Source organism: Balearica regulorum, chromosome 2 (genome assembly GCF_011004875.1).
Source record: "Balearica regulorum gibbericeps isolate bBalReg1 chromosome 2, bBalReg1.pri, whole genome shotgun sequence".
NCBI classification, from domain to species: domain Eukaryota; kingdom Metazoa; phylum Chordata; class Aves; order Gruiformes; family Gruidae; genus Balearica; species Balearica regulorum.
Genome location: NC_046185.1, coordinates 51,505,353 through 51,517,707, shown reverse-complemented (window position 1 = coordinate 51,517,707; position 12,355 = coordinate 51,505,353). Strand labels below are relative to the sequence as shown.

Sequence of the window (12,355 nt, the reverse complement as noted above, 5' to 3'; positions counted from 1 at the left end):
ATAACCAATAACACAGACGAAATTCTCTTGCTTGGTGCCAGGAGGTCTTCATGTGAACAGCATGGTCAAGAGCTATGGTTCAGGGAGCTGGTACCTTCAACCACTTTTCTGAAACCCAGAACATATAGAGCTTGCTAATATGCCCGAGTATCCTGTAGAGGCCCTAGAGTATCTCCTGTGCAGATTTCCAAAAGAATAAAAGGTGATTACGTGCTTAGTGGCACGTGAAAACCCCACCTTTTGCTTTCGATGTGATGCTTGGGAAGAACACCACCTGGTTTTCTAACCTTTGTGTTCCGCTTGCTGCTCTTCCTACTCCTGCGTGGGAGCAGTCTTTTCTCGCGGTCACTGCCTATCGGCGTTTCAGCCTGGGGATCACAGTGAGCAGAGGGACTTTGCTAGTGGTGGCTTGCAGGCCCAAAGCCCCAGGTTCTCCCTGTTTGCAACTCCGACGGTGTCAGTAGTTGCTAGCCAGTTGCAGGCCACACAGGCTTTTCAGACGCAATTTTTCACGCAAGTGAAAAAAAATGGGATAGACACAAGAGCATTAAAGATGGTACATTTTTGGAAGTTCCTCTTAGTCCTCATTTTAAAGACTGGAGCAGTATTTTTCACCCTGCCCTCCTATGCTCAGAGGTAAATAACTTTCAGTTGAACAGCACAGTTAGTCAGAGTGCTTTTTGTTAATGTTATAGAGGTTCTTGTTTCAATGCCTACAAATTATTTTTCAAAGAAATTTCTTCATAAAGCACACTTTATCTACTCCAATGTTAAACCAAAAGGACTTTTGTTGTTCCCATAACAAAATATCAAGCAGGTAATGACCCTTTTTAAGCACAGCTATGTTTTATGTTGCATGTCACAGTATTTAACTAGGCATGCCATGACTTGCTTTTGTTTACAATGACAACACTGCAAATAAAATGGTTCTATTTTTGGCCCTGCTTTTACTGTACACAGTATGTAAGTGTATATTTTAACACTGGTTGTACTGTAGTAGTGAAAGTCCCCCCCAAAATGCTATCTTGTTACTAGTTTTACAAGCTCATAAATTTACCAATCATTCATGTTATTGCATTCTGAAAATGTTAGCTTTTGGTCTACTTCCAATGATAGCACCTCTTCTGGAAAATGGGAACAAGATCACTCCAGACATTTTTCAGTATGATGAGGATATGAATACTGTTTTCCATTATCTTAAACCTTTTAACTAGTTTCACTGGAACATTAATATTTAGCAGAGTATATTTCCTTTCCTCTCTCTTCTGTTTATGACGTTAAAAGGGAATCAAATACAAAATCTTTAGCAGTGCAGAAACTAACAGTCATTGAGAAATTCAGATCACACTGTCCCCATTTTCTGCTCTTGTATGTTTTAACATTCTATTTAATAGACCAATGTTAGAAAATAAATACTGTACATATAGAATACAAAGGGTACTTTATAACACCAATATTTTTCCATTTAAAAAAAAAATCATTAAAAAAGCAGCAACATAACAGCCTGCATATGGTGCAGTCCAAAAATGTGTGTTAAACAGGAAATTAGCTCTAATTTGAATTTTCTTGTATTTTTGAAAAAAAAAAAAAATTAAAAATTATACAGAGTTGTTTGGTTGTGTTGGCAAAATATAGCCAATGTTCCAAATGACGCTTTTGAAAATGCAGTTGGCTAAAGATAATAGTATTTAATTATGGCCCTGTGATCCAAGGAACAAATTTAGTACCGAGATGTCTCTGTTTTGTTTGTAATTCATCAAAGTGTATGGGAAGGGGTAGAGCAAAGGCTGGTGCTTACCTGCAGAACACCAAAACCTAACAAAGCTGTTCTTCCTCCCATGTCAAAACCAAGCGTAAGCCATGAGGGCAGACAGCAAGGGGTGTAAAACGTAATATGTCTCTGGCAAAACACCTGATTTCACCCAATACCTGCAAACCTTCCTTCTAGGCTCTTCTTGGAACACACACAGTTTAGGCTGTGCCTGGAGCTTCTTTTCCTCTCAATATGTTTTGAACTCAGTCACTCATACACCACCCAGGGAAGCTGTTGGTCAGATGATTCAAACATACTTGTCTAAGTCTTTGTTTTGGGCAGCAGTGTATGTATTTGGTTGGGTTTGAGGCTGCCTTTGGTCACCTATAGTTGAGCCAAAAGAAGTGTCGTTTCAGCTCTGCCTACAGCAATGGTGTGTTTACAGCAGAGCTGATAGCAGCTGATGATATCAGTAGATGTCCTGTCCTCCAGGAGATGAAGCAAAGACGTCCTGATTAGCTTCATGTTTGTAGTAAGGTTAGCAAATGCGGGCCTATGAAAGCCACCTTTAAACATGCTTAGTCTGACTTCTCCTTTTTATTCATGGCTATTCTTCGGGTTCACTACCACTTTCATTGTCAGTCTTACAATGACAATGTAAGACTGATGAGCCAAATCTGTTCTGTAGAGTCTGGGGAAGAACAATGTTCATGAGAACACGTGATTTCTCCATGACCACAGATGGCGTGATCCCAGGTATGAAAAAAAACACCCCAATGCAGGTAACCTTCCAGAGAACAGTAACAGGTACAGTTCAAAAAGTCATGTCAGATGATACACAAAGTAAACAAAATAGAAAGTCATTTCTTCCAAGCAACACATTTTCATATTTTGTCTAAAGAACAAAGAGTAAATATATTATTTACAGTGCTGGAAGATGGGGTAAACTTGAATACAAAGTTATATTAATATCAAGCAATAGCGTGGTAAAGTATCTCCTGTCTTGTGCATTTTGTTACAGCTTTCTTCATATGGTGGCTTCCTAAGTTACCAAGTGAAATCTTTTGGCTTACCTAGTGAAGGCATGGTTCTTCTGGATAAGAGACCTGATATACAACTAACAGTAAGTTTTAAAATATTATTTTTTCTTTCAAGCAATACCAATACCATGATTTTTTCTGTTACCTGACAACTGTGGCAAATTTTGCTCATATAGTGTGCTTAACTTTTATAGCAACTTGCTACATTTCTATAAAAGTGATTTTACTGCATTTTGCTCAGAGCCATCAACACACCTATCTCTATTGCCAAAGTAACATATTATTAAGCATAACTGACTTGAGAACAAATAAAAAAATAAAACAGGATTTTCTCTGTAAAATGCACCTGTGGAAAAAAAATAATTAATGCCTTGCACACTTGTCAACAAGTATGGCCTCAACACTGCAAAATATGCCCTGGTTCCATGTGGCATTAATCTCATTTTCCGTGAGAATTTTCTTCTGCGTAAGGTTAAGCATAATTATGTGTCTTCAAGGGACCAAAGCAAAAATGGATTTTAGGTTAACATGTTTTTTTTAATTTAACCACTTTTGGGCCAAAATTGAAATATTTTACTGTTTGTTGAAATTCCTAAGGGAATTTTGTTTCTTCAGACCATCAGAAATACTAATTCAGTGTTCTAGGATTCTTATTGGGAAACATGCCTCGTAAGATACTACAGTAGTATCCAAAGTTGTTTGTGCACCAGAATTGAAAGGAAAGTGCTTGAAACTGCAAAAGCATTTTTACTCACAAGTTATAACTAGTTCCTGTGAAAACTGGTCAGCATTAATGTAATTCTCTTGGGTTTTTATTTGAAAGCGAGGTTGGTAATAGGCAAAAGCAGTGAAAACCCTGCTAACACTAGAACACAGTGCTTGCTATACCACTTCGCTGACAAAAATGATATAAGGTTTTCCTAGTATTACTTAGTTTATATCTCCCAAAGAACAGGATTAATGTGCTTCACCAAATTTTATTGCATCTGAACACTTTACCATAAAAAGTAGTAAAATGGCAATGTTATATCCTTGTTCTCACACAGGGCCAGCAAATGAAAATTGTTTATATGGATCCCAACAACCCACTGCCTGACCGTCAATATTATGGCCGTGTGCAACTAGTTGAGGTAAGAAATGAAAATGGAATGGCTTTCCCTTTTCTTCCCAGCGGCACATAAAAAATATGCAGGTAATATGTGCAGAAATACCAAATACTTGATAATGTGAATGAATATAAACTTCAATACTGTAGACCTTAAATATAAACTATTTTTTCTCTCTCTTTACTGGCACATTGAACCTAGGTTCTGGTTCATGCCACCTAATTTTAGCACCTCTATGTTAGGCATCTTGTCCAACTTAGCCCTTAGCACTCACTCCAGGGCCAGTGGAGTAATACTGAATCAGTCATCAATGGTAGATGATTCATTGCAGCCCCAGACTGTACTTAATAAGGATGGAATGAACTGTTATCTGTTTTTCTTGGTGCCTAGCTACGTAGTTTAGAATGGGTGTCCAACATTCAGGCAGGTGAACTTAGCAGGGATTATTCCTACCTTTAATATGTGCTCAGAAGGTCAGTCTGGGTTATTTATTTCTGTCTCACATATAGGCAAAAAAAGATGTTTCTTCAAGCCAGATTCCATTTTCAGTAATGCTGTGTCTATTAGCAGCAAGAAAGCATGTGAAGGCAGCCCTCAAAAGATTGGATTTGTAGGACTTCACTTACTCTTAAAAATAAAAGCATTTTCCTCCACCCTTTTATGGTTTGATGCGTGATACCTCGAAGAAATTTAGATGACTGAAGAAGAACCTATACACTTCTTCACTTTTTGATACCTCAAAGCCATATGTACCTTGCGAAGTAAAGGGTACATCCCTTTTTATGCTCATTATTACTTGTTCCACCTATCCTGTGTTTACATTCGTTACATTTCTTTTCCTGACCTCTATTTCACCCCACACCAATTGGCACTAGAGGGGTCTGTTCCCTGGGATTTTTCTCCCTTTTTCTGTCATCCTGTCTTCTTCGCAGATACTTTTTTTTTTTAAGAAGCTGCAGGGCAGCGCTCATTTTGTACCCTTAATGTGCAGGGAAACTTCAGGCATGCCAGCAACAATAACCTTGTATCCCGAGAAGAACTGATGATAATCCTGTCTAGACTAGATGGCTTACACATCAGAGCCCTTTACTTCACGGAGACTCAGCGATTAACCCTTGGTGAGGTTGGGCTGGAAGAAGCCACCAGCGCAGGAAGCGGCAGCATTGCGTACAGTGTAGAGACATGCTCCTGCCCTCCGGAGTACGCTGGTGACTCATGTCAGGTAGGAAGCGTTTGCCTCCATACTGTGCCATTATCTTCTGTCTTGCCTACAGCTATACTTACTGGTTTAGTTAGAGGAACAGGCTAGTTATTAAAGTAATTAAATGTGCTCCCTGTAAGCGTGTGCACTTTTGATGGCTCAAATACTTTCACTGTCTAAGAAGCACTGTAGGGTTATTCAACTCATGATTGCTTTTGCGGAACTTTGAATGTCATTTTACTTGTGTAAGGCATTATAATGAGGCACTCTTCTGTAATGCCCTACGAGAGGCTGAATAACCTCGGTCAATACTTACTTTAACGGAGGGAAGGTCAGAGCTGACTTGATCAAGTCTGTGAGACCCTATAGGTGGACAAGTTTCCTTATTTTATCAGGGAAATGCATGACAAGGTCCAGGGGAAGTATCCTGAACCTAGATAAATCTGGATACTTTCCTATCTTCATAGAGCGACTAACAGTTTCCCTATTTTTATAGTAAAATATTTGAAAGCTGAAGTTAACATCTTTGCAAAAAATGTATTTAGAGATATTTTTATGAAAGATAATGTAAACATTGCAAAGTAATATTGTTACCTGAAGAATGGTGAAATCCTAGCCACAGTTGTATATCCTGTCCCTGATGCTGTCCCTGCAGCTGTAATTCTTTTGGTTGTCACTTTGCTTAGCTTAGAGCTTGACTGTTCCCATGTGTAAGCACCCCAGGCAGCAGAATAAAGTACTGGAGAGATAAGTGGTGTACAAAGTGCACAAAATATGAGGAATTATTCTCTCAGAAAATGGCTGAGAGTTACCATAAAGCAGCAATTGCTGTGCTAACCTTGCAAGCGTTTTTGAAAGGAGAATGAAAGAATAATATCTAGACTGGAGCAGCTGCAGAGAGACTGAACAAAACAACATTTATGGCTGGCTTATGTCTCATGTGTGCATCCACTGCTCAGGGCAGCTATTCATCATCTGTCAAATACCATTTTGGAAATATTTCTAGAAATGTGTTTTTTCACACATTTGATGTTCTGTGCCACACACAAATTGATGAGCATTAACTGAAATTCCTGCTGCCGTCCCATCACTTTCAGCATACTGCCTTGATAAACTAAGCCGCCGAGAGTTTTTTATATAACCTGGTGGAAATACATAGCCAAAGGAAGTGATCAAGACGCTCACCTGGGTAGTTCGTAAGCCCCGTATGTTTGTGCAGCGTTACTCAGGCAGTGATTTACTGCTTTAATCACCTAGCTCTGTCTGGCTGCCTTAGGTGGGGAGGAGGTGATGCCACACCCCGACTTAGGTATATATCCAGCTACAGGAACTGCGGGGTTACTTGTTAACCTCAGGAACGGTAATGTGTGCTGTACAACTTGACTCACGTATAAAGTTTAAAGGTGGGGCCCATCACGGCGCAGAGCCTCATTAATCTGAGTCAGAAGCTGGAGAAGAAGGGAGAGTATAAGAGAACGGGCGAGCACTGAAAGGATAGCAGCGTTAGAGTAAAACGATGGCCCAAACGCAGAGGCCGAGGGGTGTAGGATGGCTGGTTGTCACGTTAGTAGCCCTGGGGCGTTGTTTAGCAGAAGATATGCAACAGAGGCTATCGTATCCTCACCTTCAGGAGGGGAGTCAGCAGCAACAAGTTCAAAGGAATTTTTACCCGAGACAGGTAATTTGTTCATTTTCCCTTCCTCACTTGCTTCCTTCTTTCTCTTTGTTTTTAAATGAACTAATTTGATAACAACTTATACATTACTTAATATAAAAGTAATAAGAAGGCTAATCTTCTTCTATCTCAAAGTACTTTGCTTAAAAAAGTGTGTGCAAGAAGTTTCTTTTAAATTGCTGTTTACTTGAAAACAATCAGCCTGAACTCCTGAGCACTAGAAAGTGCCTAGAGCTTTATCTTTGCATGGAATCAATTTCTCAGTATCACGAATGCTGCTTCAAAAACAAAGTGCCCACGTACTCTAAATGTGTTGTTTTAAAGACAGCATAAATGGAAAAACAAAAAGCTGCATAGATTTTTTCCTAAATGCATTTGGATGTATTTTTAAAATGAGTGATTCATTTTGCTCTCCAAAAAGGGACTTTCAGTAAATAACATTTATATGCATTAGAGCCTATATTTTACTTAGTCATGCTGTTTAATGTATTTCAGGCCCTGGTTTCTTCAGAAGCTGTGTATACTGGCTCCCTGTTGTTCAGGGAACATATTCATCCTTTTGAAAATGTATCTGAAAAATTTCAAGTGCCTATTCTAAATTCAGTCCTTGCTCACACTGAAGTCAGTATTAAAAGCTGTTGATGATATTAGTATTCTGCATACTTTTTTTTTTTCTATTCTCTTTTTTTCATTTATCCCACATGTAAAAAAGGCAAAGGTGCCACTAGCAACTGCTGTTTAAACAGCAGTAACTCGATATTCCTTTTGGGACCTGATTTGGAAAAGGTGATTTATTTTTTTTTTTTCTTCTGGTAGTTACGTGCTTGGTAAATTCACTGGTTAATCCTGCCCACACATAAAGATTTACACCTCAAGCCACTGGAACATGATTTGAGTTCACAAACCCTTTGCTTTTCAGATTAGTCCCATCAGTCTTGGTGGTGTAATTGCTATGAGAAAAGATTTATGACTTTAAAGTTCAACTGTCACTTGTTTTCTGGATGTCATTGGGACCAGCCCCTAACCGTGAGGTAGAGGCGAGGTATAGGTACAGTGCAGAAAGAAGAACATTGCCAGAGGCAGGAACCTGGTAGGTGTTGGCTTCGTGGGGAGTACGCCTTTCTCCCCGCTTCTGTACAGACTCTGATCTTCCCTGCACCACACCAGCTTAGTTGCTAGTGAAAAGGAACTAGGGAACAGAAGGGATAGACTTAGGTCTGGTCATTTTTGGGTGGTTGGTGTGCCAGGATGATGCTGAGCAGAGAAGGCGGGCATGAATTTTTTTAGTTGGTCTGTATAGGGACAGACCTGCTGCTTTCCCTGCCTATGCCAAGCAAGAACCTGGTTTTAACATATTAGTTACTACCTTCCTGGTGTAAGCTAACAAACCTTATATCTCTTCCTTCATTCATAATGTTCCTCTGGTTCAGGTCTCCCTATTTAAACCCAACTTTGGTCTGACAGGCTGTGCTCCTGCTCCTGTGCCCTCAAATAGCTGAACATTCTTCTCGTGCTTCCCGGGTCTCCGGGACAAGCCTGTGCTTAGAAATTAGACCGCTATGTGTTTTGTTATATCACCTAGCTCTGTCTAAGCATGGCTTTGTATAGTTCTAGGTAGACTTATTGTGGAAGTCATGATGAGTTAATGTAAAAGATATATCATTGAAGGATTTCCAAGGAATACACTGTAGTTAATATCAAGATTTCATATAACCACTAGTTAATGTGTTCTTTGAGACCACTGTAGTGTGAATCTATATTAAAATCTTTTTCTGTGGTTTAAGATTCAGATTCTACACCTTAGTACGTAGCCACAGGAAGTGTGTTTTGCTCAGAGGTTAGAGTCAAAATGATGAAATCCCCACTACCACAAAGTGTAGAGCACAGGGTTTGGATGAAACTTCTTCAGCTCCATTCATTGCTATTCGCTGCATTAAAATACTTACAATTTAAACAACAATATGGGCTTAGAAGAGCTTGCAAGGAAATATATACCTACACTACTCCTTGGAAATGGCAAACAATTTCAAAACATGCTTCCCATAACCTGTAAAACACCAACACTCACCTTTTTTTTTTTCCTCTCTGCTTACTGTCTAGGAATGTGGCCTTGGATATTATCGTGAGAATAAAGGAGTATTTAATGGACACTGTGTCCCCTGCAACTGCAATGGAAATTCAAATAGGTGTCAAGATGGTACTGGAAAATGTATTGTAAGTAACTACTAATATTCAATAAACTAATTGGAAAAAAAGGAGAAAAAACCACTTACCTTATTGTAGTATGGACTATACAGTATTGTTAAATTCCAAGCAACTAAAAATAATCCTTGTATGCCTCATTCTCTATATCTTGTACTGTTAATGAGTGTAAGTTGTGTACACTTACATGTACATTCAACATAACCGTGGGTGATTAGAATAATTTGTGTCCTTGTTTATGTTTTCTTCTTTCTCCTATAATTTTTGTTAGCTCATTGGACAAAAAGTCACCAAATTAGTACATATGTGGTTGCAGTTATTTATAATAAATCTGGGTCTTATCCTGGTATAGGCAGTCCTTAGTTTTATACATATATACTAGTGTTTGCCAATGCTGACAAATAGCACATTCGCACATAGCATAGCCATTGCCGAATCTCTTGTTTAATCAGCATCGGTAAATCTCCACTAATCTTAATCTACCACTAGATGGATTAAAAAATATTGGAATAAATAAGATGAGATAAAGGGGGTAAAAGTTAGATTAGTTAGAAAATTTCAACTGTTATAGAAGATATAGTGGGGCAGTTTGTTCCCTGGCACCCTGTATTAAACCCGAAGCAGCCTGATGGCAGTGGATCAGCCCTCGTAGCAATGGAAGTGTGACATTTGGCCGACTCCGCTTCTCCAGTTTATATCTGTGATGCTTCTCTGAACAGTTTGTTCTGAAAAATACCCACTTAAAAAATTTTTAACTAATTTTTCACTTACTGTGTAAACAAGAACCTTGCCAACATCTTTCATGGTCTGCCTTCTCTGTTATTTCTTCCTTGTTCGTGCTGCATCCATTCTGCCTGCGGTGCATTCCTGCGCATTATGTCATTCCCCCCGACTTCATCTCAACCAACCCTCTTGCTTTAATGGAAACTATAAACCAATTCAGCACATTCTGGAGGATGACTTACAGCGCTACTTTAGAGAGGGAGGGCAGGCCATGACAAGAAAGTGCTGCAGCAGAGCTATAAAGATGAGGAAGTTTTACTTCAGATTAAAATTATAAAGGAAAAAAAATTGCAAATTTCACTTTTACCTCATGGAGTATGTGATTTAGGTTTCTCCTTGTCCCCTCTGTCTCACAGCTGGATTAACTTTCAGATAGATAGAGCTAAATCAACAGTTGGCCCTGGGACAAAATTTCGGGCAAGCGAAGTCATCCAGGATAATGCGGTGAAAAATGAAAGCCCAGAGGGCCTGTATTTCCATGATGAGCCTCCACCTAATAAGGAGCAGGTTTGTCTCTCTGTAGAGGGTCCATGGGACAAAGACCTGTAGCACTACGGAGGAGACGAGGAGGCTTCCCAAGTTTGATATCCAAAGTGCAAATCTTGCTTACTTGGCCTTCTTCCCACTCCTCACCTGGAGCACTGGACCCCAGTGCCTTACATGTCAGCATCTCTAGTCTCCAGAGATAGTCTCCAGAGAAGGCTTTGTAAGGCTAAGCCCAGACTGACTCTTTCCTCTGTGACAGCAGTGCAATCATCCCCGGCTCAGGCAATAACTATCCCACTGGGCGCTGGTGGAAGGAGAGGGATCCAGGGCTGTGCTGCTGAAAGTGGAGGAGGAGATGGAGAAGACAGAAGAACTGGTTCTCATGTGTAGGGAAAAGCCATCCCTCTGCCATTAATCAGGCTTTGTGTCCTCGTGGTCCCTGCCCTTCCTCCTGAAAGGCACGTTCCCTCAGCAGCAGCATGGTACTGAGACTTGCTCATCCCATAACATGTTGTTTCATGTCACGTAACCCAGGTATTTCTGTTGAGGCCATGACACATTCTGCTCTGGCTTCCTTGTACCAGATGGGTGCATATGGAGTCAGCTGAGAGTTTTCAGAGTTTTCAGTACTTGGTGGTTTGGAGATGCTGTGACTCCAAGGGTGTCTCTGGCCCTGTGAAACTTGAAGGAGGACCCATGAGCGAATTGCTGCTCTGACTTCATTCCACTGTGCTTTGGGAGCACTGGGTTATGTTCTCCAGTCCTTTTACACCATGTAGCTAGAGGAACACTGTGGCACATTCAGAGTGGCTTCTTTGTGAAATGTCTTAAACTTTCTTTGGCAATTATGGAATTGCTTCAGTTTCTATAGACAGAGGGAGCAAAACAAAAGCCAAGAGAAACTTGGGGGGTGGGGGGGGAGGTTGCTCCAAGATCAAACCAACACCAATATTTTTAAATACCTCTCTTTTACTCTTTTTGCAATTTAATTTATTCTTCAGGATTATCAGTAATTATTCAGAAATAGTCTGAATTTTCCATTAGCTTTTTGCAGGAATATATGCACCAGCTTTTATAGAGGCTGCATTTTAAAATAATTTCTTTCACAAATATCATGTCTTCGTATTACTTTAGCTTCCCCTAGTTAAACGGTCCATATGTGAACTGGAGTTTTTCCCTGTTATTTCCCAGAACCATTCTCAAGTAAGCCACAAACTTAGTTCTTTAACCAAAACAAAAACAAATTAGAGGTTACTACATGCAGAGGCTGAAGGAAGGGCTGCTGATGTTGTTGAGGGAATCTTGAGTATGAAGAAATGTGGAGGAGATGGGAGAGACAGAACTGTTTCTAATTTATAGGGAAAAATGTCCCTCTGCTGAAATGGAAGTACAATTTGCTCAGTGACTGCTTTCAGCCAATTTTCCACTTTTTTTTTCCATCTTTCGCTGTAGTAGTACACACCCTCAGCTCTGTGGGACACCGGATCAGTCTGTTGCACGTTGAAGAAAACAGTTTTAGAACTTGGGAGCTTTAATGCCTCTTGAGTGGTGGTCACATTGAATTTTTATGACTGCTCAAAAATGTATTTGAACAACTTCTACTTTAAATTAGCATTGCTTTAGGATGCAAAAGCGACTTGCTCATCCTCTCCCCATAATGTGTAAATGTGTGTGACAATTAGCTCCAGGAATAAGAATGTTTCTAAAATAAGATATAATTCCCAACAATTTTATCATGGAAAAAGTGGCTCAATTGCATGAGTTTCAATTATTTTCCCAGCCTTTGCTTTTCATTATTTATTCCAGTTACCCCAGATAAATACAAATTACATATACACTGGAGAAAGTACATGAAATTCAATTCTGATCTGAATCTACTAAGAGAAATACTTTTTGTATTAATTTCATGGGATTTTTTAAAGAATGTACTTGGGCTCAATTAATTGCATGCTTTTAAATGATATCTGTCTTCTAATTAGTGTTAAGATGCAAAATTTAAAGTTCCATTTAAACATAGTGATTTTTAATTGAAATATCAAGACATAGAAAATGCATTAATGGAATGTTCCTTAACAAACTATGCATCTGATTGAATTTCCTTAAAAATAA

The 12,355-nt window shown here is 39.4% G+C and overlaps 1 protein-coding gene across 1 annotated transcript in view; it reads left to right on the top strand.

The window, feature by feature from the left end:
* Positions 1-12,355, top strand: part of LAMA3 (laminin subunit alpha 3) — a 125,855-nt gene that overhangs the window by 74,624 nt on the left and 38,876 nt on the right. The window contains exons 37-40 of the mRNA XM_075744241.1: positions 2,775-2,876; positions 3,840-3,923; positions 4,891-5,121; positions 8,876-8,989. Coding sequence (XP_075600356.1) covers positions 2,775-2,876; positions 3,840-3,923; positions 4,891-5,121; positions 8,876-8,989 — 531 coding nt within the window. The remainder of the gene's footprint in view (positions 1-2,774; positions 2,877-3,839; positions 3,924-4,890; positions 5,122-8,875; positions 8,990-12,355) is intronic.